Source organism: Sebastes umbrosus, chromosome 5, assembly GCF_015220745.1.
Source record: "Sebastes umbrosus isolate fSebUmb1 chromosome 5, fSebUmb1.pri, whole genome shotgun sequence".
NCBI classification, from domain to species: domain Eukaryota; kingdom Metazoa; phylum Chordata; class Actinopteri; order Perciformes; family Sebastidae; genus Sebastes; species Sebastes umbrosus.
In genome coordinates this window covers 3,542,711-3,570,233 of record NC_051273.1, presented here as the reverse complement: position 1 = coordinate 3,570,233, position 27,523 = coordinate 3,542,711, and the positions used below count along the sequence as shown (strand labels likewise).

Below are 27,523 nucleotides of genomic sequence, written 5' to 3'. Positions count from 1 at the left end.
TTGTAGTTAATGGAAAGCCCGGTGCGTCGCGGTGGTATTGAATGCCGTCAGCCGTGACAAATGCTGTGAATGATGTATAGAACAATGTATCAAAAGCTCCATGCCGTTACCTCCAGGATCTTGTTCTTTTGCCCCTCATTGACCTTGCCTGCCATGCAGCAGTGGGCCAGAGCGTTCTGGATGATGTGCTTGTTGGATTTGGCACTGGGCTCCTTGTATAGCTTCGGTCCTGAATGAGAACAGAGGAGAGAACATCAGGATGAGACTGTTGTCATGGCAACTACTCCAGTTATGTCAATGAAAAGAGCTGCACTGGATACAAAAACACACAAGACTAAGAAATAGATTAACTATGTTTATGATGTTATTCCATAACATTAGCTCATGTTACCATTTACCTTTATGTCTTAAAATCATGTTTATTCTCCAAACTGTTTAAACTGTAGTCAGTTAGTTTCAACATTTGCATTAGAAGATACATCCAAAGTTGTCCTACCAGTGTACTCAGTGTTAGATGTAACAGAGGAGGTCGTGGATGCACATTCCCAGTCCTTTTCTCCATTCCTGCTGCTAGAGCGACTCGGGGACAGGAAGCCATCTGCAGAATCTGGCCTAGAACACACACAGACAAAGATATACATGCAGAGTATTAGATTACTTTCTGCATGGGTGCTGCTCCTGAACACTTAGCAAAGTGTACATATATATAGGCAGGGCAGGAAACTACTGTACTACTACTACATCTCCAAAGATAAATCCTACCAGCCATTACAAAACAGCAGTATTAGGCTAGTGTCATTTTCCCACCCTGTCTACATCATGTTCGTACAGATTTATCCTTTACTGTAGAGGAAACTGTGTGTGCTCTTCCAGCACACAGCTTGAGTTTGGGTTTGGTTTGGGTGTCTGTTGTGCATCCTTACAGTAAAGTAGCAGAGCTTGCAAGCACAGGCAGTGAGTGCAGTGATGTGAAGCAGTCTGGTGCATTCGAGGTCAATAAAAAAGGGTCAATCAATTACAGTGCAGCACTTTGCATTTATTTGCTCCTTTTTCTGGACTGCAACTGCATTATGTGTCCCCTTTATATGGGAATAAATGATTAGCTTATTCCACTGGGGTCATAATGCATAAAGCATAAAGCCAGACTTACCTTTTTTTGTGAAAATAAACTGCCCACATTAAGAAGTCATTTTTGCTTTAATTTCTCAAAAAGGCCTGGTCTTCCAATAGGATATAAAAATCTAATTTGGAATAAATATATCTTTTATGGCCGCAGCTGGAAACCTATGTCCATGCTACCAGAGCAGATTAGATAAATGAAGAGGTTTCCGGCTGCGGCTGTAACAACATCTTTACATGTTTCAAGAAAAACTGACATCTTGAATCCTATTAACAGAATTTAAGACACAATATATAGGGTTAAATGACTTGATAAGATGGATGCTTTATGCAGGGGGTGTTCTACAGAATTGGTCAGAGATGTAATAACTGAAAAAAAACTAAACAATGGACTCTGAAAGGCACAGCAGAACAGTAAGTGGAAAAAGACAAGTGATTGTTTAGTGGAGGCGGTGCTGCTTACAGGGTAGCATTTGACAAGTGCTTTGAAGTTAATCATAAGGAAATATGTTGCTTTTCCTGTAAGTGCTCGATCAGGGATTCAGTGCAGGATTGGGCTCAGGGCAGCGTGAAGAAGCACCTTAACTTAAGGTTTAACTGCCAAGCAGAAACTAACCTCCTCCTTCTCAGTTTAGGAGAGCTCAGAAAGTAGAAGAGACCACCAGAGGCTAAACTAGCACTTCTGATGTGTGTGAAACAGCAGGAAAGAAAGTATTAAAAGAAGGAAGGTAGAAGAATACAGGAGAAATGTTAGACCTGAGAACTGGAGTTAGTCTGCAGAGCTTTAACAAAAACAAGAAAGTTCAGAAAATATTACCGTGCACATGAAGAACAGTGAAAGATTTAGGTTTCAAATTCACTCCAAAGTCAAAGTTTCTCAGACATTTTCAGGTTTCAAATAAAATGTGTTGGCATTGTCTGGTTATACAGTGATATGATGGGTTTTATAACTATCTTTGACCATACAGCAAACAACTAACTAGCAGGAATACACATAGTTTTTCACATGTAACATGCTTTACTAAACATATTCCACTGCTATATTCCTGAATGAATGAGTTATGTTTCCATAAGTATGAAATCTGGTGAAAAATACCCTGAAAATAAATGTTACACCAGACTTAGATAGACTTGTAAAAAACATCTCACCTTGGCGATCTCTTCTCAGACTGAACACTGTCGCTGTCTCCCAGGTTGAGGGAAGCAAGGGACAAGCTGGAGACTGAAAAGACACGTTGGCGTGAACCTGGATGTGAGACGGATGAGATGTGACACAGCACAACACAGTTACACACACGACACTATGAATAACAACACCAGCCTGCCCACTGTGTTTTGTGCCAACCCTGTCACAGAGCAATACAGCCACGGTGTTATGAATAACTCTAACATCCAGTAATACGCAGAAAAGTCACACGGACACATCCTATAATACATGCATAAATATGTATTAATACACATTATATGAGGCCTAATTTAATTGACATATAAAAACACATGCAAACACACACTAGTATTGCATTGTTCTTTCATTATATCATCATCTTAAAGCTCAAATTTAAAGTTCTTCTGTATTATTTTGGACTTTTTAGACATTAGATACCATACAAAAACATTGCCAATAATAATAGAATAATAATATCTCAGTTGAAAGCTTGAATTAACCAAATTAGATAAATTTATCTTAATATTTTTTTATGTAAAACAAGAATAATTGATTTGAGGTGTGTAATAAATGTGATAAAATGTGATTCTCAAGTGGCACAAAGCAAAGTGGCAGCAGGACACAGATTCGACAGATGGGATGACCACGACCTCTCTGAGTGGGGGCCGTCTCCATGGTTACCTGTGGCAGCTCTGACAGGGGTTTTGGGGGATTCCACGCTGTCGCGATGGATGGACTTGGGACGTCCCCGCCTCTGCTTGGCCCCACCAACTGGCCGTGGTTTAATGACGGTATCCATGTCCGCCATCAGTTTCAGCGTCTTCCTCCTGAGATATTCCTGCTTGATGAACTCCCTCCTGGCCTTGTCTTCATCCTTCCTGATGCGTTCCTCCTCCGCTTTCAGTCTGAACAGACAGAACAGGGGGATGGGAGGAAGTCAGAGAAATACCGTTAGAGTTTTCTGTTCAATATAGATAATCAAGTACTAATAATAATAATAATAAATTAAACTTATATAGCGCTTTTAAGGATCTCAAAGACGTACTTCAGTACAAATTTGGTGTACTTTACTTGAGTATTTCCATTTTATGCTACTTTATACTTTAACTCCACTACATCTCAGAGGGGGAAATAATGCATTTTTTACTCCACTACATTCATTTAACAGCTTTAGTTACTTTTCAGAATAAGATTTTACATAAAAAAACATACGACCAGCTTATGAAATACAATAAACTGTTAAAGAATAAAGCTGTGGTATCCATTTTTTTGTATATTGCTACATTTACTTTAGATACATTAAGTACATCTAGTAGAATTTTGAATGCATTACTATTAGTTACATTAGTGGAATAATTTTACATTTTTGTATCGGTACATTTACTTAAGTATAATATCGTAATACTTCTTCCACTCCTTAATATAGGTGATTATACACTGCTAAAAGTAAATAAATCAAGTATCAACTACTAAGTTATTGAAAATTGAAATCTTAATTCTTTTTTAAAATACATAAAAACATTTGGCACTGCGTTCATACTGTCTGATGCAAATTAACTTGCTTATAATTTTCTGGACAGAAGTAGAGATATTTAATTTCAAGATTTAAAACAACAAAAAGAAAATATAAAAAGACATGAAAAAAGTCAGAAAATGTGGAAAAGACTAAAATAAGTGTTCAATATATCTAATGGTGGATAATAGAAATTAACTTTTGCCAGATTAAAGAAAAGAGTATACCGCACTGTTCTGAAAATGTGACTTATTTTCCAAACGTGTCAACACATACCGAGCTTCCTCCTTCTTCTGGTCCAACTCAGGCTCCTGCTGCATCTTCTTCTGCTGGCTCTCCTTCTCCCTCCTCATCCTCTTCTCCAACAGTGCAGCCCTCTTCTGAGCCATGGTCTCCTCTGGCTTTCCATCCGCCTGAGCCATGGAGGAAACAAAGTCAGTCACATCCAGTAGCATTTAGTGAATATTATACATTTCTGTTTTGTAGCTGCTGTTCATTAAGCAAAGCTGACCTTCTATGGCCGTGTGACACAGATTATTGTCTAAATCATTTCACCAAAAAGGTCAAATCTCTTTTGTGTAATTAAATAAGACAGAAAACGGCTGGCAGAGGCAACAGAGTAGAGGATTTGTTTTCTGGGCAAGAAAGAGTACATTCCTTAAAAATGCAATTTTATGTTATTATTCAATTTCTATCCATATTCTTTGTATTATGAGACTATGTTGTTTCCAACATACAGTAGGTACACCAAGCTGCTAATTTCACTACAAATTGGTTTCATCTGGAGTTTTATTTTCATGTGGACATCCTTTGCTCATCCCTCAGCATTCACCCTCCCATCCACCATCTATTCAACCCTTCTCCAACCCCACATTTACACAGCTGTGCGTGAATTATTCACAACAGCCCCAGTTTTATGACCTACATCAGAGCCCAGACTGCAGCTACAGTAGCAGGCTATCTTACAACCCATAAATGGGACGATGACGCTTTTCTCAGCTGACATGTTTCCTGAACTGCTCATCATCTCCTGTTAGGAACAAAAGTGATTCCTGATGAAAACAAACATAGCTGTCTCAGGTTCAAATGGAATTGCCTTTTTTCCCCCCAGAACTGCGCCACTGCATTTTAAGGCTTCCAGTGGCGCTGCATGTCATGGTTTTTATTATTTATATTGCTGGTTCTTTGTTCTTACTTGTTGACTCCGCCCTTCAGTTCCAGTATGGAGTACAAAGCAAATTTCCCATTGGGGACAAATGAAGTATATCTTATCAATAGATGACTGTACTTGCTCTTGTACATTACGCATTTGGGCTTTATTCAAATCCAATTTTCATTTATAATGAAAAGAAAAAGTGTGGTGACAGTTCTTTGAATCAACAGCCTACCTTGAAGAAGAAACCACGAGACATCTTCTGGTCGTGATCTGGTCCTTCCACGTCGCCCTGCTGCATCTCCAAACTGTCATCAAGCGTCAGATCCTCCAGTGGCTTCAGGACTGACAGAGGAACCTCAATCAAGCTGCTCTTGACTGGGCCTGAGGCTTCTGGCTGGGGAGGAATCTCTGTAGGCGTCACCGTGAAGGTCTCCACCACGGGGTGGGCCAGAACCTCAGGAAATGACGACTCTATGGTGGGTTTCAGATCTGGAACTGGCTTCTGAACTGAATCTGTTGGGTCTCTTTTGTTCTGCAGGTTGGGGGAGCTGGGCGGTGAGTTGGCTACACATATACTGGCAATCTCCCTCTCTGGGGAAAGGAGCGACTCTGTCTCCTTGTTTTTATCCCCATCTGAGGCTACTGTCTCTGGATTGGTGGTTTCTAGTTTCTCCCCCATGTAAATGAAGGCACTTACCAACGGCTGGCAGGGAGAAAATCGCCGTAGCCTGGGGATGCTGTCGACAGACTGTGGGGCGGTTAGGACTCGATTGTAAGGGGCCAGCTTTAGCTCGTTGGGTCGAACCGTGCGAGGATTACGCGAGTGAAAGGAGGCAGATTTGCGTTTGATGCTGGTCGGAGAGCGGTGGGTGGAGCGAGGGGAGTCGGCAGGAGAGGAGGGTCCCGAGGATCGAGTGACGGCTCCGGCTCGTTTTTGTGGTGATGGGTTTGTATGCGGAGGAGGGATTACCCACGCCTGCTGATGTTGTTTTTCCCTCATGGCCATAATCACCTCCTGCTGCTGAGCCAGTCGCTGCATCTCAGTCTGAAGGAAGGCTAGTGAATGGTTGAGTTTCTCAATAGAGCGTGTATACTCGGTGAGATCTACCTCGGTCATCTGAGCGTGGCTTTGACCTCCGTCCTCTCCTGCGCCAGGTGACTTTGTCCAACAGGAGGCTGTGCTGCTTTGCTCCGCCCCGTCAGGTGTGTCTGCCTTGCTCCTCCCGAATTTGAAGGTGGGACTTGTTTTCCCTCCTTCCTCTCCACTGGCAGCCCCGTCGCCTTTTCTCTTGACCACATTGAGAAACGCAGAGTGGCCCATCTTTTGCCGATGCCTCGTAAAAGCAGCCTCCACTTTCTTCTTCTGTGCTTCGATGGCTTTGCGTTTCTCCTCCAGCCTCATCCTCAGCTCTACCATCTCCGTAGCCATGACCTGAGCAGGGTCATTGGGCGGAAGTTGTAAAGGTGTGGGCGACGCTTGAGCTGTGAGGGGTGGTGTGGTTTGTTGATGGATAGGGCTGTGCTCAGGGGTCGGGGCCCAGGAGACAGATAACGGGAGGCTGAGTTCAGAGCCCTCAGGAGTGGTCTTGAGGGAGCTGCTGCTGCACCTCCCTGAGTCTGGCAATGATGGAGTATGCTTCTTCTTCTTCTGCTCAGCAAAACTGGTCATCCTCAACCCTGAGGGGGATTTGCTCTGACTGCTCGGGCAGGGGCTCGGCGTGTCCATATCCAGGTCCATGTTCACAGAGCAGTCTTTCAGAGAGGAATCCTCATCCAGCATGTCTTCTGAGTGGATATGGATGCCGGTGTCCACCTCGCCGGTGTCCGTGTTGCTCAGAAGCCCTTTGGAGTCCGACTCTGACACCGGCTCCAAGACACCAACAACAGCCCCGCGGTCCTGAGTGTGCAGGAAGAAGCCGTTGTTTATCCCCTCTGCTGGGAGCCTACTTGGGCTGTGGATAATCTGTAGGGCTTCCTCCATGGAGGGAGGCGTTGCCATGACAGCTCCATGTCCATTGGGGCACGCTGGCTTGTCGGGCTCCACATCAGCCAGGCTGTCTGGGCAGCCCTCCTCCTCAATGCCGACACTCTGACCGTTCACCGGCTGGAAGGACAGGTTACGCTTCATTCCACGGGGCAGGTGGTGGACCTTGAAACCAGAACCATCATCAGTGCTGACGGACCTGACCATGCCACGCGTGGAGGAAAGACCGGCGGTTCCAGAGTCCTCTTTGTCAAAGGGGATGTCAAAAGACACGCCGTAAGGCCCAGACCTTAACAGACAAAAAAAACAAAACATAATTAAATCTTCAGATACATTTTTGTATTTCTAAATTCTATTTGAGGAAAGAGTCTGGTTTGGCAACATCACAATATGCTTTTCTTAATCCCCATGGGATAATTAAATCTCATGAGGATTGGATATTTGAAATGAGCAGCACATAAGCAGGACGGTAATATTACTAACCGTTTTTCTTTGGGCCAGGTGCCGAGGTTGCCGTCGACAAAGGACATCGAGGCTGACCTCTTGATCTCTCCTGGATGACACGAGTAAGCAAAGTAAGAATCAAAACAGAAGTTGTTGTAACTATAAGTAATCATATTTTGATATTCATACCTACTCATACGATTGAAAAAGAGGAAATTAATAAATAAAAATCACCTGAGTTTCGAGGCTGGGGTCGAAGGGGTAAACTAGAGAATGAGACAGAGAAAATGACAGACATGTTAGACATTGCAATATTTATTTTCACTGTCCTTTTTAGTTTGAATTTGTCCAGATAAGGATGTTGCTCTACAAGCTGATCTTATTTGGCTTAATCATATTCACACCTGCCAGCTGCCCATTAACTGCCGTAAACTACTCGCCAACAAGCAGCATCACATGAAATTTACGTTACAGAGTTTCACATTGAAAACCATCATTTGGACCAGCATACCTCGGTCTTTCAGGACTTGGGGGTCTTTCCATGAAGCTCCTCTTGGTTACCTTGGAGATGGGGATGGCTGAAATATTCTTCAACAAGGATGAGGGCTCTGAGGTGACACAACAGGGACAACTGATCAAACTGGGACTTCACAATGTATAGCAAAGTAATACTTTTATTTTTTACCTCCCCCTAATTACTCTGCTTTACCTCTACGATTACCATTACTTCTAACACTTACCACTACTTCCTACTTCTTCCTCCAGCAGTCTTGGTTTCACAAAAGACGGCTTGACCACCTCGAACCACCCGAACAGCTCTGCCATGAACACCAGGTAGTTATTCTGGGAAGATATTAAAACATTAAACTCATGAGGTAACATTTAATCACTCAACACAATGTCTGTTAAACTGAACAAATTTCTGTGTGTGTCCTGTTGCCATACTATCCACATTATACCAATTACACCAAACCACCACCAAAACCAACTGCATTGTACCTCTTTCTCCAGCAGGTGTCTCTGTTAACCCGTACAGAGAACCTGAGTCGATGATTACGTATTACTCGCATCTTCCAGTCTGCATATTAATAATTCACCAATCTTGCTCCATTTCACAGAGTCTCCTCTTAAGGGAAGGATGCTTCATAGTTCAACCTACACGAGGGATCTATATTTAATCATCCTTTTCAGCAAAGCATTTTCCAGAAATCTGTGAAATTTCAGTAAAATAAAGAAATGCCTTTTCCTGACTTATTAAGAGTCAGACTTTTCACACTGTAAGAGTTTATGTTAGCTAATTGTAACCAACATCATGGCTTTTCCCATGCTCGATAAGCTTATCTTAACGTCAACAGTACCTGTGCTAGTGGAGAGGAGTGATTAAAGCATTAACCTAATTTGTAAAAAAGAGGTCAGCTATTTTTTTTCTGTTCTCAGTCAGCAGCGTGCGATCCACCAGCGTGTGATCCACCAGCCAACCTGAATTGGATCGGGTAAGAAATGTTGGAGGGATCTTTGCCCTCTGCTGTGTCTGGCCGTGTCCATGTCTGAATCAGGTCAACATACAGTGGGAGGTCAAACTGCTTGAGGACACTGCACTGCAAAAATATCCATCTTACAAAGTCGTTTACCTCAGTATACTACTTTCCCAAACCCACTGTCTTTTTTTCTCCTTAGGAAATATGTGCACTGTAAAAGACCATTACACTACAGCTCCACTGTACAACAGAGGGCAAATATGTAGCCTTCAACAGACATTACTAAAAAAAAAAACACGTGGTTCAACCAGATTTTTTTGTTGTCCTCATTGTCAACACCGTAGAAAAATCCATTCAGTCTCGTATTCAGTCAAAACACTCAAGATTTGTGCCATCATGAGTGAAACAAAGCAAAAACAAGTCAAATTCCTCAAATCAAAAACAAGTCATTTTGCATTGAAAACGGAGTCCAGCTCTGGCAGATTTTTTTTTCCATTTACACATCTTTCAAGAATCAATATTTAATAAATTATCGTGCCAAACTTGGGCGTCTTTTTGCAGTGAACATGCCGGCACTTACAAATGTGCACACACGATATGCAAAACGAGTGCAGCGAAGCGAGGACGACCTTGAGGAAACACGCCCCCCCCCCCTCCCTTCCCCTCCCCTCCCCGCCCTCAGTCTGTGGTCTCCAGACAAAGACAATGCTGCATGGCTCAGCTCTAAAGATACCTGATTTACCTCATCAGCAACATTTCACTCTGCCAAGCACACACACATCACACATACACCCCTCACAGCCCCTCAACTGCAGCCCAGAAGCCCACCAGGAGGGGCAGAGGCAATTAACACCAGTAGCGGTGGTTTCCCCTGGGTGTTACTGCAGCATTTTAACAGGGTTTTTTTAACTCCTTTTTGTTTGATCACATGCTAGAAAGCAGAGCTGGAAATGTATGAAAAGGTGTGTCGCTATGACAAAAATCGAGGTGTGAGAAGCTGTAGTTAGCAAAGTAATTAAAGTAAAGCAGGAAAATATTGAATTATCATCTTTATGTGCAAACTGAACAGCTGCTTATTTACTACAGCTAGAGTTTTCATCAATCAGTCAATAAAAGATTTCCATTTTTCCATCTTTTTCTACCTATGTTTTGAGTTACACGTGCCCTTTTTATAACTCTTATTAACTAACTTGTGTTAAATAACTGTTAAGCATAGAATTACTAACAAACAGCTAGTCAAATGCCAAAGTGCAGGTTACCTTTAGTTGTGTTCAGCATGTGAAGCATTCCTCAAAGGGGGAAGACGAACAGAAGAAAGAGCAAGAAAGAAAAAAAGGAAGAAATAGAGGAAGAAGCAGATCTATCGTCCTCCCTGCTGAGACTGGTGGCAAAAGCCCAACCTGACTTCCCATCTGCCCGTCTGACTACTACTGACACACCAGGTATGAGTGTTATTGCTTAGTACCACCAGTCAGCACTCACACACACTCACACAGATCCCCAAACAACCAACCACCACTACGCCTATCTCCCCGTTGACTGGCATCGCTACCACTGCCAAGTCTGCAAGTGTTGCCAAATCTATCTTGTTTGGAGATTTGAATGTCAGAGTGTGTCGCCCTCAGGATGAAAACAGAACCTGATTGGTGATTACGAGAAGAGAGGTCGGGGTGGAGGGAGCTAATCCAGTGTACAGGGATGGGCACAGCCTGCATGTACTATGCACATATAATGGTGTAACATTTAAACGCACTGCCAATGCATAGGGGGTTTGCATGCATACAAAATGCACATAAACAGACTACAAATGATCCAACTCAGCAAGACACCAAGCTTAGACAGTGTTCTGGGGGCATTAATGTCATCAACCATTAGGCCAGAGGGTTGATTAAAGGATCTAGGTCCTGCAGCCAGACAGAGAGACTCAATTTGGAAAACCCACTCGCTTGATTTACTGCCAACTTTATCAGCCTGCCCTCGGTCGCCCGCAGAAAAAACCTTTCTAAAAGAAGAAAAACAATCTACAGGAGAATTAACTTCCATGCCATGTCAGAATACAAGATCAATAAGAAGGGTTTTCTTTGGAGTAAATCACATAATACATAGTAACTTTATTGATCCCGAAGGAAATTCTCCATGGGCTAAAGAACTTCATGCTATTTTTGAGGAAGCTGAATGAAAATATATGTATTAATAATAATTTATCATGTAGCATTAATGAACACAATTAGTAAAAAGTTACTTGCTAGATTTGAAGAAAAATGGCCGAAAGATATGTTGTTAAAACCAAAATTACAAACATATACTCAAATCAAGCAGAGTTAGTATTATTTTAGTTTTATTATTATTTATTTATTTTATTTATGCATGACAATATAATAATAAAATAAAATAAAAAATAAATAAAAATCAATGCAAAAATGGAGAGGGAGGATATTACGATACTGGACTCAACAATCATCACTCGAATGTCACACGATCCTTGCACTCTTTATCTGCTGGTACTCTACAAACTGAGGCTCATCCTTGTGCAACACTTACTACAAATCACTCTGTCTGATTTATAGATACTGTTTTATGTTGCATTTGAGTCATTAGATGACAGAGAATCCACCTTACAGTGGAACATATACAGTGTTCTTCATTGCTGTAGATGATCCACAAACGTAAAGCTGCGTTGGAGAGGCAGCTTATGAATTACACTAAGTGTGTTAATTGCCTTCCTCAGGGCAAACCTCAGCACGTCTGCTGCTACAAACCTCCTGGTAAAGAAGAAGAAGCAAACACTGGCAAAATCCCAAAGCTGGTGAATTTCATTTCTCCATCCTGGATCCACAGATGGTAATTTAGATGGGCTGCGAATTAATTAAATGAAGAGCCAGTAAATGGGAGTGGGTTGGCGTGATTTACTAGCCTAGTGTCCATTAGGAAAAAGTAGCCCTGAGTATTGTGTGTATCTATGGCTTTAGGGGGCGGGCGGAGGGGGGGGGTTGGGTGCTGAAGGCTAGTCTATTGTGTCTTTATAGAGACATATTGAATATACGTGGACTGATGCCGTTTTCACCAAACATACACAATGTTGTGTTTTCTGTAGACTTTCCCCCGGAGTGTTGTGGTACCTCGAGAGGAAAGGTAACAGACCATTAAATGCATGTGGAACCTGACACGGAGATGCCACAGACTGGTGTGTGTATATGTGTGAAGACACTCTCACGCCGTCGTCAAATGTTCAGGCTGTGAGACTTCACGCTCAATAACTAATTTCTGCACATATCTGATTCCTCTGGATGACTGATGATATCTATTAAAGTGTCTAACCCACACCAGCTACGGTCTAGCCCTCATGTTTAAACTAAACAGAGGTATCTTACATTCAGTCTTGATGTCCACCATGTTAATGTTCAAATTTATAAATGTGCGTTATCAGTAGTTATAAGCCTCATAGATATGGGTTAGAATGGCCATGCTACACCCAATATTAGGTTCTAACACACATTCAAATGGTTGAAGGTAAAAAAGAAGACGTCAGTGACCTCTAGCGACCGTAGTAATTATGACAGGAGCAGAAGTGGAAGTCAGGCGCTGTAGTATAGACAGCGTGAAGCTCCATATGGGGTGCAGGTCGGGGGCGATGAATGTGACACAGTTTAATACGTGTTAGAATGCGTTTCGCTTTTAATTTTACAACGAACTAGGCCCCTACTGACCCACATCTGTGGTGCTTATAGCAACTGATAACGCACATTTAATGGCCTGATAACAGTAAAAGCGGGTGAATCTATGACCTCATTTAGATTTACTTATGTTTAACTTGGCATTTAACAGCTTATGTATTAGCACTAGAGCTGAAACAATTAGTCTATTTGTCGATTAGTTGATTCAAAAAAAATAATTTGCAGCTATTTTAATAATCAATTAATCATTTCAGTTATTTTTCAAAGAAAAACGGCAAACATTCCCTTGTTCCTGTTTCTCAAATGTGAGGATCTGTTGCTTTTCCTTCTTATGATAAACTGAATATATTTGTTTTTAGACTGTTTTGACACATTGACACACTGTTGACACATTTGAATGTGTCATCGTAGGCTCTAGGAACTTACAGGCATTAAAAAAGACAATAAATGAAAGAGGAGCAATTATGTTTTGGTGCTTTTCCCCTTTCCTTTAGTGCGTTATATACTTTTTTGTGCATGTAAAGGGTCCGCAGTTACAAGTCACAAAGCCCGAAGTTCAGAAACACTGCTCTTGAACTGCCTGAAAGTCCTGCCTTTTCTTCTGTAACATGATGATGTCACCAAGTAACACATTTTCATAATACCTGGTAGTGGCTTGTTTGGCACGCCCTCAAACAAAGCCACATTAAAGCATGTATACCCAAAATACAAGTATGCACCTGAAAATACACAGAATAGTTCCTCTTTAACAGATAAATTCATCAGCAGATTAATTAGTAATGGAAATATTAGTTAGTTAATACTAATTAACATACAACGGTGCATTTTTGGTTGATTTTTGTGGTTCCCCTTATAGTTCACATCTGAAGGAAGGATTAGCACAGGATCACTTTCAGCTGTGTGTGGTATTTGTCATGGTGTGTGTGTGTCTGTGTTGATACTTCAGTGACATCTATACACATCCTTGTCTCTCCTAAAAGATGCTTCTGTCCCTCTTTCTCTCATCCCCTCAGTCTCCTCTCTCACCGTTTCAAACTGGTGTGTTATCGCTCCTCCTTGTCTCTCCTCTCCTGTTTCCATTTCCTTCCACATCAACACCTCTCTCACTTCCCCTCCCCACTAAATGTCTCGGCTCAGTCTCTATAATAAGGTCTCCATTAGTATGATGGGCCACGACGTACAGCTACTGAGGGTGTGACGGCCTGGAAACTGGGTCAAGGTTACTGAATCTAACTGGTTCTGCTTGCAGTTCTGGCTGCTCTCAGGCAATAGCTCTGCCCTGCTGGGATGTTTTTATATCCCTCATGAAATCAGTGTCAGCAAAATACTGCTACTGGCTGGTTAACACCACTCAATTAGTTATTTTTTTTTGATGCAGTGTGTTCAGTCGATGCGTGTGAGCTGCTTGGAGTGCAGCCATGCTACTGTTTCCACCTCACCAGTGCTCTATCCCTGATTTATAATATTTCATATATATTTTTATAATGCACTCCAGGTGTGTTTCATAACAGAATTAAGTGAAATTATTCTACTTTTTTTTACCTTCAGGTGCAATAACAAAAAACAATGCCATTTATATATTAAAATGTTATTTCCATTACTATTACAAAAGTCTTTTATCAGTGTCGAGAAAGTCCATGTAAGCAATTCAACTCAGGTGCCTGATATATTTAAATTATAGGGCTGCAACTACTGATTATTTTCATTGTTGATTAATCTGTTGATTATTTTCTCGATTAATCGATTAGTTGTTTGATCTATAAAATGTCAGAAAATTGTGAAAAATGACGCCCAGTGTTTCCCAAAGTCCAAGATGACGTCCTCAAATGTCTTGTTTTGTCCACAACTCAAAGATATTCAGTTTACTGTCATAGAGGAGTAAAGAAACCAGGAAATATTCACATTTAAGAAGCTGGAATCAGAGAATTTAGACTTTTTTTTTCTTAAAAACTCAAACCGATTAATCAATTATCAATATAGTGGCTATTAATGTATTAATGTAATAGTTGACAACTAATCGATTAATCGTTGCAGCTCTAATTTAATGTATTGTGTGTAAAAAGTTCTCAACAGCAGGATGGAAACATAGCTATAACTGCACTGTGAACAGCATGTTTCTGAGCTTAATGAGGCTTGAGAGCTGATGTTTAGTCAGTTTAGACTACCGATGTTTGTCCCTTCACTGACCTGCATGTGTTCAGTCTGTGCTGCTGAGAACAACAGCTCTCCGCCAGAGGACATGTGAGAATGTGAGGCACAGTCAAAGTCATCCAGACACATTTTACTGCTTATGCAGCGGCTCTCACTGAGATGGACGCATCAGGGAAAAACACAAACACAGCGTGGATGGAAAGTTACACCAAACCACCAGACAAATTGTGTCTTTTGTGTGGCTGAGTAGTGAGAGTTGCTGTTTTGGGGCGTTGTGGGACATGTGGCTGTTTGATGAAAAGGTTTTCTGATGACAAAAATACATTTAAGAACACAACTAGAATTATATTTTTAGAGCCAACACAAACCTTTTACGTAAATATAATATTAGTCATGTACGCCCACACAATGCAGAAATGTAGCATGTGTTTCTCTCGTTTCCCACAAATCCTACAGCGCTGGCATTGAGCAAGAAAAAGGACTATAATAAGAGTTGTTAACAACCAATAGTGGCCCTGACCAAGTAAAACAACATGAAGCTCAAACTACATTAAAGAGCAGAACTAGAAAAAAAGCATTATTAGGTATTACTTGTTCCTGTTTTGAGCTGGACAGTAATCCTGCATTTTGTCATCTCTGCCTGTTATATTGAAAACAGAAAAGCTTTTACCTTTGGGTATTTTTACCAGACTTTTGGTTGATCTCAGGTGACCTATATAAGTTTTTTTTTTATTGTAGAAGAAAGAAAAGTAGGGCAGAATACAGCTGCCCAAGCTGTTTCTATGATAGGCGCACTCATCACGTTTATTATTTATTAAGGGAGGAGGAAAAAATCGGCATAGTATCACGACATTTTGCGTTGCAATATTGTATCGATACACAGACGTCAAGTATCGATCTTTTATTATAAAAACTATTGAACTCTTAACAATCGGACGGCCAGACGATGGGTCAGGCCACTATTCTGTCTTTCAGAGGTTATAGCGGACTCCGTCTTAAAGCTAGAGTAAAGATACTGGTATCATGTGAAACTAGAAAACCTAAAGAATCAATTGGTACCAACCATGTTATCATGTCATGTTAGCTTGTTGGGAGGAACGCTAAATAACACCCCAAATATACACTTAATTTTGGCGAGGAAAAACTGGTATGGCCATTTTCAAAGAGGTCCCTTGACCTCTGACCTCAAGATATGTGAATGAAAACTCTGAGATTAACTGAGGGAAAACTGTATCTTAGTCATATGTTGACAAACTGCATCATTTGCAGTTGAAAAATGGTAATAAATCGCAAAATATCTCATCGCAATATTCAGCATATCAAATGTTTAAAATCGCAATAAGATCTTATTGTTAAGTTATTAATACTTATTAAGTATCGTGATAATATCGTATCGTGGGGCCTCTGGTGATTCCCACCTCTGTCATTTATATACCAAGTAATTACAATCAATAATCTCACAATAGCAGATGACACTTGTATTAGAAGAGAGATGTCAGAGTGAACAGAGGACTGGAGGATGTATAAAATGAGCTGTGAGTAAGAGAGAGACAGAGACAGAGAGAGAGAGAAAGAGACATTGACTGATTAAGAAAGGCCAGAAAACAGAGAGAGAAATTATGACAGGAGGCAATTAGGAAAATCACAGAAAGTCTGAATGAAACACAAGGAACAAAAAGAAAACGAAGGAAAGACAGAGCAAGAATGTTTAGAGAGGGAAATTAGGTAAGAAAGAAAAAGGAAAGGAAATTCAATAATAAAGAAAGACAAGGAGAGAGTATGTGAGGAAAGAATGAAAAGAACACATGCAGACGAATGCAGCACTCCTTTACCGCTTGTGGCTGGTAAAGACAGAGAGTTTGGATTGAATGGTTTTTCCACAGCATGACTCACCACAGAGCCGCTCATTTCTCCTGTTTCATTTCGCCTCTCTCACTGGATACTGCAGCATACGCTTTTCTAATCAGTTTTGTCAAAGAACTCATGAATGAAATACAGGATTTGTATCCGTTTAAGTGTTACTCGATACTTTCATTTGTCTGTAAATCTGTAAATGTGCCAACTAAGACCAGACATTAAGTTTTGTTTTTCTAACTTAAAAGAACCGTCACTTGCTTGAATTTTATGTTAACAGACATTTCATAAGACTTTTTTCAGATGGTGGTTTTTCTACTAACTTCAATTGGCATTTCTTCTTCCTGCTGGCACGCACATTTGGCATGTTTTAAAAGCTCAGTTTCAACAAGTCGGTAGTTGAGCAGTTTAAATCCTGGCAGATATTTCTCCGAGACTGTAACGGCGATTACACACTAACTGTAAAAGCAATTTCAGAGTGGAGAGTTGGTTTGCAGAGAGAAGCTTTTGGATGCCAATCGAACAGGATCGGTATCACAATACAAGCAGCGATGACATGTAGCATATATTTTACTAGAAAGAACTGAAAGTCTTTGTCCTCAACCAAAGAGCTTCTTAGTCGACTAACACTCATGCGATTTGTTTCTCCACAAAGAATCACACAAAAGCACCACTTTGAATCTTGTTTTTACCAGAGATGTGCTCATAAGTTTCTTGAAAATAAGTCATTCAGCATGATAAAAGCATAAAAAATGACTAATCAACAGAAGAAATCTTAAGCGGCTAAGACCAAAACGACCGATTAGTTGACTAATCGACAAAGAGGGAGCCCTAAAAATGCTCATTAAGCTCAATTTACAAGACCGATTTCTAAAAACCAACTAGTCAAGTAAATTTCTGTTCATTTTTGAAAAATAAAATTACTGTTACTCGCGAAATAACTCCAGCTTGTACAAATCTTATCATTTTGTTAGTCAAAGGCTTACAGTAACTTACTGACAAAACTGAACAAGCCCCAAGCAGATGGTTTGATACAGAAGTGAGGGACTCTCAAATCTCTCGTTTTAGAAATAAAACCTTGGCGTTGGATGCTGCCAGGTTTGAGCCGTACCTTGACGGTGGAGGAGGCGTAGAGCATGTCCTCCAGGCTGAAGTGGCAGCAGTTGTTCAGGTTGTCTTTGCAGAAGTCCTGTATGAGCTGCAGGTTGTATAGCCGGTCAGCCAGCGTCATGTTCTCCTTTAGACAGACATCTGGGAGGGCAGAGGGAGCCATCAGCTGTCAGTGTGACGTCAGTAGGAATTTGATGATTAAAGGGGCTCTGGTTATAGCACACGCACCGCAGCGGTTTTCAGTGGACTGATGGTTATGTTTAAGATCAGAGATGGGGGCAGTGTGTTAAGTACAATGTTGAGAATCTTTTAGTAAGGAACTGCTGAGGTGTTGAAGCCCAATGACCAATCATGAGCTGTGTGGAGTAAACAATGTTGAGTGATATATCTTTTGTCCCAGTTCAATTGAATGCCTGTGTGTGTGGATATGTATTGTGTGTTTGTTGGGCTTCATTAGCAAAGTGATGTGATTATGTTGCATCTTTTGTTTGTGACTGATCTTTGACCTATTGAATTAACCATTCAGGGGCAGGGGCTAAATTACACAAATATTTCCCCACTTTTTTTCTTTCTTGTAAATGTCTTTTTATTGATTGTCAATAATGAATAAAACAGTAACTGTATAGGGAAAGGATTGTCACAACACATCCATCTGCTCACACAAAAAAACAAACACTAAATTATGGATATATACAATTAAAATTATAAACAACAATACAGAGAAAATATCTACAATACACCTTAATAGTAACAGATAAAGTAAGTCGAGAAAAAAAGGAAAATTAAAAGGAATAATTAGGATAGGAAAAGTATGCATTGGCTTTTGAAAATAAAATCAAAAAATCTTTTTTGATTTTGTTTTCCACGCTGCAGATTTCTGAGGAATAAAAACAATGTATACACTGCGCTCAGAGCTCAGTTATTTGCTTTTTTAGTTAAAAAAAAGGAGCTTTTTTTAGCATGTAGTTGAAATGTGCTCTGAAAACAGATGTTTACCATTTTGGTTTCAATGGTCAGAAACAGTTTAAGGGCCAGAAACACTTTTTAAAAGTTGGAAACATTCAGCTTTTTTATTTGTTTTGGTCAACAGAGCTCTGAAACTCCTGCTGATAAATTATACCTTGTTTAACGTTGCGGGACGTCCTAAAGCCAACACACATAACTCTTACTTCAGCCTACACTAACTAACTGTGAGCTCCTTACCGTCCAGTGACAGCAGCTGAGGGCAGTAGAAGTGCAGCAGAGCACCCAGGGCCGAGCCGTCCGTGCTGTCTTTCAGCAGGTTGTCCACTGGGGGGATCCAGGGGACCAGCTGGGTGGAGGCCTGCTCCTTCCTGTAGCGAGCCTGCATGACATAAAATAAATAACCTATAAACCAAACTGCACTCTGCAACAATAACCTGCCTACATCTACACTACCTATTGGGCCAGATTGTTTCTTTTGTCAATCATTAATTACAGCTGCAAAATCTGACATATATAATAGTGCAACCATCGTGACAGCTGTATCTTCATTGTCTCTTTAAAGCAGCAACAAACACTTTAGAACACATTCATTAGATTTACTCATGTACGAAGGTAATTGAATGGTTACAGTGAGTGTAGTAAAATGATGAGAGGAAACACTCCAAACCCACTGTGGGAAATATTAGTTCTGCACAAACACAACTGACGCGACTCACTGATTATTTTTTGAGATGTTGTTATCTTTGTTAGTCCTAATGGAATAATAACATCTCATCATTATCTAAAGTACATGCAGGGCTCAAAAATAAGGCTTTCCCGCTTGTCAGAGGCAGGTAAGATGCCACATCGGGCTAGTAAATCTGCTTGTTTTTCCGGAGCTGATGATGGAAGTAGCTAAGGAGTGAGTGACCCTTGAGAGATGAATGTGCGCAGTAGCGATTTCAAATCCAACTTACATACTGATTTATAAACAGCACTCTAAATGAAAAAATGTGCCAGTGTTTTTTCTGTACAGTAAATGTAAAAGTGCAGGGTCTACAGCGAGAGCTGGCACAGAGACTCTGAAACAATGTCATGCCAAATACTCCCAGATATCCATCTCTGAAATGAAATTCCCACAAAATTAATATATTTTTTGGACTAATCCCTTGGGACTTCTTCAGTGATTCCTCTGAGAAGGATATTTCATATTAGCAAATACAAGGAAGTATGTTAAAGAATCTGAGTTCAAATACACATCTTCTTAATGTCTGTATATTTTGGATTACTTACACTTAACTGCAGTTAAAGGGTAACTGGTATTTTTCAAGCTGGTCCTTATTTTCCCATGTTTTTGTGTCTAACTGACTAATGAGGACAATTTCTGAAATGGGTCCAGTATTGAGGGAGAGAGCTGTAGACAGCTGCTGCTTACAGGCTGTAATATGGTGCTATCGGGGTGAGCTGGCACCGTCATTTATGTCCACTAAAAGTGCTTGTTTTTGCCGTGACAGGCTCTTATTGTTATTATAAGCATTTGACATCATAGAGAGAATCTGGCTCAAGGAGAAGTCTCGTTCTGAAATCTGGCGAGGTGACGTTTTGCCCAGAAGACAACAGTGGAATAGAGAATTACACTCTTGGTGGAAACGCAAGTGCCAGCCAGGCAGAGTTTGTTGTGTTGGAGTACAGAAAGCGTCGCTTAGTGTTATCTAAAAGATTTGAAATGTCATGGCTGAATATTTAGATGATTTAGATAATGTGGATGAGGTCTTTGAATTCGATGGCCGCCAGTATTTATTCGATACACAGACAGATTTCACAACAAGACTTCTTGAGCGGGACTTGGACACAATAACAAACGGATCGGATCAAGCGAAAGGTAAAGAAAACATTTTAATTCTCTGTAGCGTCCTTTCCATAATGTTGTCAGACACTTATAATGACAAACTGAGCCTGTCAGTGGCAAAAAAAAGGGCCCTTTTAGTGAACGTAATGTTACATTGACCTTGTTTTACAGGTGCCAGTTACAGTGTTTTCTCTCAATACTGGACCAATTGCAAAAATTCTTGTCCCATTAGTCACTTTGACACAAAAAAATGGAAGAATAGGGTTGAAATACCAAAGTTACCCTTTAATAGAGACTGTAGAGAACAAAGGAGAACTGATTTATAATGTAATTCACACTCTACTGCTTTCTCTTAATGGCAAATAATAAAGAAAATAATTCGTTTTTTTCTTTTCGTTGTTTGACTGTACAGTAAATCACATGGGTGCAGCACAAGGGAGCACTTGTTAATCAAACAGGGGAAGAGAGTGAAAAGCTGTGTTTATGTAACAGTCAAGACGTCACAGGTTGATGTGCACACATGTGATAAAATGATGGCAATCAAGATAGAGAGAGGCATGAGGGAGCAGAGACGGTCACTATGGAGACATAAACGACAGAGCATAGCACATAAGTTGACTTACGGGCACAAGCTTCATGTACCACTTGGTTGGAGACTGCAGCAGCACAGCAACAGAAAAAAAGACAACAACAAAGAAATACCTGTTAGTGAGATTAGTGAGTAATGCGATTAGTAATACAAGGAAAGACATGACAGCAGCGAGATCAAAGGAAGAACACTTGTGTGTTATTGAGAAAAGCAGCCTACACAACACCAATAACCCTGAAATTGTGTTAAGTGTATTGAGGTGCTGAGTGTGTATCTTAGGCTTTTGCTGCTCATACATCTACAGAATAAGAGCTTAGTTATGGCCAAACAACATAAAGGTTACTTCATAGTCACAATTTCTCTCACATGAAATGGCACTGCTACTGAATAGTGAACAATAAGAGAAGAAACATTTCAAACCCGATATGAAACAAATGCGTGACAAGAAATTGGATCATTAGACGTAATAGTTGCGCATAACTTTTCATCGCAAAGGCCTAAAAGGAACTGAACACTGGCTCTAGCGGGAGCCTTTTGCGTTTTTACATTACCTGAAGGTCCCCGTAGTTCTCCGAAACTGCAGTAACATGGACGCAGAGCGCAAAACCGCGGTACCGCCAGCCGCCGTCTGACTTCCGTTGCTCCCAAAGTAGTGTTAGTTACAACGGTTTTGCACTCGGCGGCTTACGTTTCCGCAGTCTTGGAAAGGGGGAGTGACTCAGTTGGTTGCAATCTAGATGCAGACAAATCCTACACACCGTACCTTTAAGATTGTGCTGTCCAAATTTGAATTTGACCTGGTTAAATCTCTAGGAGTTTGTTAAAGTACAGGGCCTGGAAATGGCTAAAATCGCCATAATATTGTACAGTTAATTTGAAATGGCTGACTTCCTGTTGGGTTTAGGGAATACCTCCAAGAGGCTTTTTTGTACACCTGGACATGATAAATATGCCTACCAAATATCATACATTTACGTGAATTTTAAAGGAGGGGGCTTCGACTTTGAAAATTGTTCGGTTAATTCCCACACTACCTAGAAGCATCAAAGAACCAAATGTGAGTGCCACTCAAAATGGCTGGCAAGTGCTCAACTTCAAAAGACGAGCCGCGACTCGTGAGAAAATACAGCTGCTTTGTACTGAAACTCCAGAAATGAAAAATAAAGACAGCAAAGGGATGAAAAGATCAGTTGTAGCTTTCTTGGATTTCCCTGATTTGATTAACGTCACAGCTCTCTGAATGGTAATTTTAGTCAACAAGAGAGAGTCTGATGTCGTCAGAGGAACACACGTGATGTAATCTAATAAACAACATGTTAGTTAATCAGTTTTATCTATTTACCAGTGAACTGCCTTTGAAGCTGATACCACAGTGTGAATGTGACTCTCTTGATGTGTTGCAGGAAAGAAAAATATAGATCTGCTAAAGGTTGGAAACCATCTTAATGTTTCTAATTGCAAAAACGCTTTCCTGTCATGAAATAAAAAAAAGCATTGACATATAAGCTTATAGTGGACTGCAGAAATGATCCATGATCAAACATACATGCCCTTTGTCCTGTATTGCTCTCTTGAAGTGTATGTGAGCTTCTTTCATTATTATGCCGTGCATTTTAACATATATTTTTGTCGTTTTTTGTCATAATTATATACATTTTCCTTCCCTGTTCATACTGTTTAATATACTATTTATAGTACATATACTAATGGATATTAATACAGGATTAATATTTAAACTAGAAAAAGGATTAGTCAAACAAACAGATTTATGATAACAGCTCAACAGATACTTAAAAAATGATGATTTTCTATCTGTATTTTTATTCCAATCCTACTTTTTTTTTTGCTTAGGAAAGATCTTTCAGCATATTTATTCATTATCCAGTGAGAGTAACAATGAGTGAGCTGGAGGTAAGTTTGGGGTGGTTCTGTTGACGCAAATGGCTACTAATGCCCACAAATGGCCTATTAAGAGGTTTTCAACCTGAACTTTCATTGATGGGGTATTCTGAATACACGACTCGACAACCTTGGTGCCCCAGTTAGTTTGAGAATAAGTCGGAGGAGATGAAGACTGTGCATCTAAAGTGTTGATCTAAGACTGTGGGCTAAGCAGGGTCAAACAGAGTTTAAACTCCGTTATCACCACCAATCAAACCCCTGGGGAGGGGTAAGGACTTCATCCATCATCTCCTTACAGAAGAGCACACACACACACACATTCATATTATACTCCTGTATACACACATGCAGCGCATCCATCTGCACTTCAATCATCCTGTAACATCTCTTCCCATCAAAGTTCATCCTCTGAAGCCAGACATGTCCAGCTGAGCTCAGCTTTTGCAACTTAAAAGGATTAGTCCTCTCTTCTCTGTCCTGATGTTGCCTCTGCAGTCCCCCACCCATCACCCCCTTCCTACCTTCCACCCACTCTCACCCCTGGGTACAATACAGTAGGTTAGAATAAAAACACTGTTGCCCCGGTGATCTGTACAGTCTTGTCCTCGGGTACGGCGCGTCTCTGAGACAGAGGCTGCCTGCCTGCGTGACTCACACTGCATAGTCATACTGCAAAGACAGAAGGGGGGAGGTCTGGGGAGTTGGGGAGTGATGGAGGGATAGAGGGAGGGTAGATGGAGCGTCTAGACATCAGCAAAAATACAGGAGTGCATTATTTTTTGCATATTAGTGCAGTTTGAGTTACTTTGCTTTCTGTTGTTCTGTCATGCCATGTAAATATGTCGGGTGGTGCACGATTAGGACATGGGTGCTTAGGCTGAGTTTGGTCTGAATGAAAAGGGATTCAAATTAGGGCTGGGCGATATGGCAAAAATCTTCTATTACGATAAAGGTAATTTCATATCTCGATAATGATATATATCATGATATAGCATGCTTTCTGATAATTCAATAAATAAATAGTCTATATGAAATAACCGCCTTTTGTATACTCCTGTGTGAATTAAATATTTGACAAATGAAAGAAGAGAGTAAGAGAATATTTTCTGAGTGCAAAATTATCACAACAGTTCTAGGTGAAATTATAGAGACATAAATAAATAAATATAGGCCCATCTTATTGCAGAGGCAGAGGAGGGACAGACAGAGCCAGAGAACAATCTGGTGGTTTTATGACCACCCAGTAGAAATTATGCTCATAGAAGCAGTTTTATAACTGATACACATAAAAAAAATACTAGGATGGAGGCGAAGTCATTACATTCAAATAGCCAAGAAAGACACTGACTGTACCTGCCTTCGTCTGCCAACACAGCAAGCAGTTGTTATGCAATGTCTCCTGTCTGAGGCAGCAAGACCGTTAAGTTAGACACAAATTAAAGTTCAAAAACTGTCCAGTAAACAAACACGTAGAGTGGTTTTAGAATGGGACTGACACGATTCATTATTTCATCAAGTCTTCAGTTGGATCAAACTTCACAATATGCAATGAACAACACTGTTCTTTCTGATATTAGTACAATTATTTAAACTTTAAACAGACAGAAGCAGAATCTGTTTCTGCAGCTGCAGGCAGTCATACGGACTGATTTGAGAGTACTTTAATTAATCTGAAAGCGTAGAAGTGCATCATCTAATGACTGTGACTGTCATCACAGTTCAGACCAGAACAATGTCGCCATAAGCAAGAGAGAGACGATCACGATGAGGACACACATACACTCCCTCACAGCACACACACCAATGTGCGTGAGCCGCCCTGAGGTTAGGGACGATGTCACTGAAGGGCCAACTCAGGCTTGGGGGCCAAACAAATGGATGTGTTAACACTCACATCATGAGCAGGCGTGGCTCCACATGTGAGACACTCAGTCAGTGACAGGGTGACTACGCTGTAAAAAGACTGCTGTAACTTTTGACAGTTAGTTTTGGAAAGCATTTTTCTTTTTCAACAAGCATAACAGATTTAATGATGACATGATTGCTCACTTATTTTTGATGCAATTTCTGTGTGTTCATGTGGGATAGCTGAGACATGCAGTGCTGCGTCTGCATACTGACTGGTCGGATCAGCATCAAACAGAGTGGAGGTCTGCGCAGCCCCAGGACTGGGACGGGAACCACACACACACACACACACACAAACAAACACACTGCAGTGCTCCATTTCAACTCTCTGCAGGCTAAAACACAGGAGACAGGGTTTAAATATTTTCCCTTAGGTAGACTTTCTAACTCTCTAAACATTTCTACAAAGCAAGCAGCATCACTGATGATGTGGTGTCATAGTATGTTGCCTGACATAAATGGTAAGAGAGGAAGCTAGGAAAAGGAAGCATGACCTAGAGGAGCAACGATTAATCAATTAGTTGTCAAATTAATCACCAACTATTTTGATAATCGATTAATTGGTTTGATTATTTTTTAAAGAAAAAAAAGTCTAAATTCTCTGATTCCAGCTTCTTAAATGTGAATATTTTCTGGTTTCTTTACTCCTCTATGACAGTAAACTGAATATCTTTGAGTTGTGAACAAAACAAGACATTTGAGGACGTCATCTTGTGGTTTTTGGAAACACTGCTCGACGTTTTTCACCATTTTATTTCATTTTATAGACCAAACAACTAATCGATTAATCCAAAAAAAATAATAAACAGATTCATTGACAGTGAAAATAATTGTTAGTTGCAGCCCTAGCGTGGCCAAGGGGTAGGGGTGAGGAAGGATTTGAGTAGGAGAAGGTGGAGAGTGGAGGAGTGGAGTAGAGATCAAGGACAGAGCGACATCGAAATGTAGAAAAATAAATGAATAATAGAAGAGAGAGGAGACTCAATAGCTGCTGGTGAACTGAAATGTACGTGTTGAGGGAGTTCATGACTTTCAGGGGGCACTGAACTGAAACTTGCTAAAAAAAAACAATGCATCATTCAAAAACCACACAAAGGTCACTTTTTCTTTCTGAAAAACTACTGATGGTGCATAATAAATGATATAGAGGTGAGAAGCAGAAGCATGACGGATGAGTGTGACATCACCTTCTCCTCCCCCCTCCTCCCTCCTCTCTGATCATCACTCTGCTGTGTCAGGAGGATGGGTAGCGGTTGCCATGCCAACCCTGACTCTCACTGCCAGACCATAACACCAAATGTAGCACTGACACACAGACATGGACCTGACTGTGAAATTTACAAGTGGAGAAAAAAAGCTTTGACGTGGAATTTTGTAAGATTTAAACTCAGTGTGTTATTCAGCGGATCAGTGAAAGATTTGATGTCAAACTACAGAATCCAAACACAGATTATTCCAGTTGCTCAGACACATAACGTGCATGGATAAACACACACTAGAAATCATTGCTGATACTAGAGTCAGTTATATAACAGATTTGGACTGCGGGCAGGACCCTGAACATGGGTGACCTCGCACTAAAAGGACTGCCGGCCTAATGCGATCAGAGAGCCCTGATCTGCTGGTTGAGGCACAAATGAAGTGCGTGAAGCCTGTACAGTCATCAGGGTGGATAAACTCGTTATGAAGTTGAAGATGCAGCCTGGCATTCTCTCGCTTTCTCATTTAATAAATACAGACTGAACTTCATCTAAAGCTCAGACATATGTGAGGGAGATTTTCTTCGATGTGTAGCTGGATTTTAAGGGCTTAAGATCCTCTCGAGGAAACGGGTCTCAGATATTAAAGGGATAGTCGGGGTGTTTTGAAGTGGGGTTGTATGAGGTACTAATCCATAGTCAGTGTATTACCTACAGTAGATGATGGTCGGCACGCCCCCAGTTTGGAGGAGCAGACAAGAGTTACCGCAAGGAACCAAAGCAATGTACTGCTGTGGACGGGGATGGCAGCAAAACCTGTTTTAGACACCTAAAAGAAAGGCTCACCTAAAAAATCTATGTCAGTTTAAGTGTACGCTATATTTAAAATACTTTCACCGCTTTACCTTGCTGTGAGACAGCTATACAGTCTATGTTTCCAACAGGGAACTGAAGCTGTTATCTACGCTCGCGCCAAAGCAACCAGACTTCATTGAAAAAAAATGTAATTTTAGCTCGCAGAACATGGGAGTAGCTGGACTACCGCTGTAAGTTTGTTTGTATTATTGCGTTAATTTGGTGAATCCGAACTAACCAAAATTACTGTTTTTTTTCAATGGAGTCTGGTGGCTTTGGCGAGAGCATAGATGGATACAAGGGCTTTAGTTTCCCATCGGAAAGGGCTGTCTCAAGGCAAGGTAAAGCGATGAAATCATTCTAAATATAGCGTACACTTAAACTGATATTGATTTTTTATTTAGGTGGTCCTTTCTTTTATGTGGCTAAAATACGTTTTGCTGCCGGCCCCGTCCACAGCAGTACAATGCTTTGGTTCCAAGCGGTAAATCCTGTCTGCTTCTCCAAGCTGGCGGCATGCCGACCTTCATCTACTGTAGGTAATAAACTGACTATGGATACGAACCTCATACAACCCTACTTCAAAATACCTGAAATATCCCTTTAAAGTGACACACAGGACTGTCAG

The 27,523-nt window shown here is 40.8% G+C and overlaps 1 protein-coding gene across 6 annotated transcripts in view; it reads right to left on the bottom strand.

The window, feature by feature from the left end:
* The window catches only part of camsap2a (calmodulin regulated spectrin-associated protein family, member 2a), a 62,380-nt gene that overhangs the window by 4,139 nt on the left and 30,718 nt on the right, over positions 1 to 27,523 (bottom strand). The window contains exons 5-17 of one of the 6 annotated variants that reach the window (XM_037770092.1): positions 21,066 to 21,098; positions 18,852 to 18,993; positions 17,650 to 17,789; positions 8,122 to 8,224; positions 7,893 to 7,989; positions 7,616 to 7,647; positions 7,421 to 7,490; positions 5,186 to 7,226; positions 4,074 to 4,210; positions 2,966 to 3,189; positions 2,269 to 2,341; positions 497 to 612; positions 111 to 229 (exon numbers count right to left, since the gene is read on the bottom strand). In XM_037770092.1, the coding sequence (XP_037626020.1) occupies positions 111 to 229; positions 497 to 612; positions 2,269 to 2,341; positions 2,966 to 3,189; positions 4,074 to 4,210; positions 5,186 to 7,226; positions 7,421 to 7,490; positions 7,616 to 7,647; positions 7,893 to 7,989; positions 8,122 to 8,224; positions 17,650 to 17,789; positions 18,852 to 18,993; positions 21,066 to 21,098 (3,327 nt within the window). The other 5 variants (XM_037770091.1, XM_037770096.1, XM_037770093.1 and 2 more) reach the window with 5 other exon arrangements.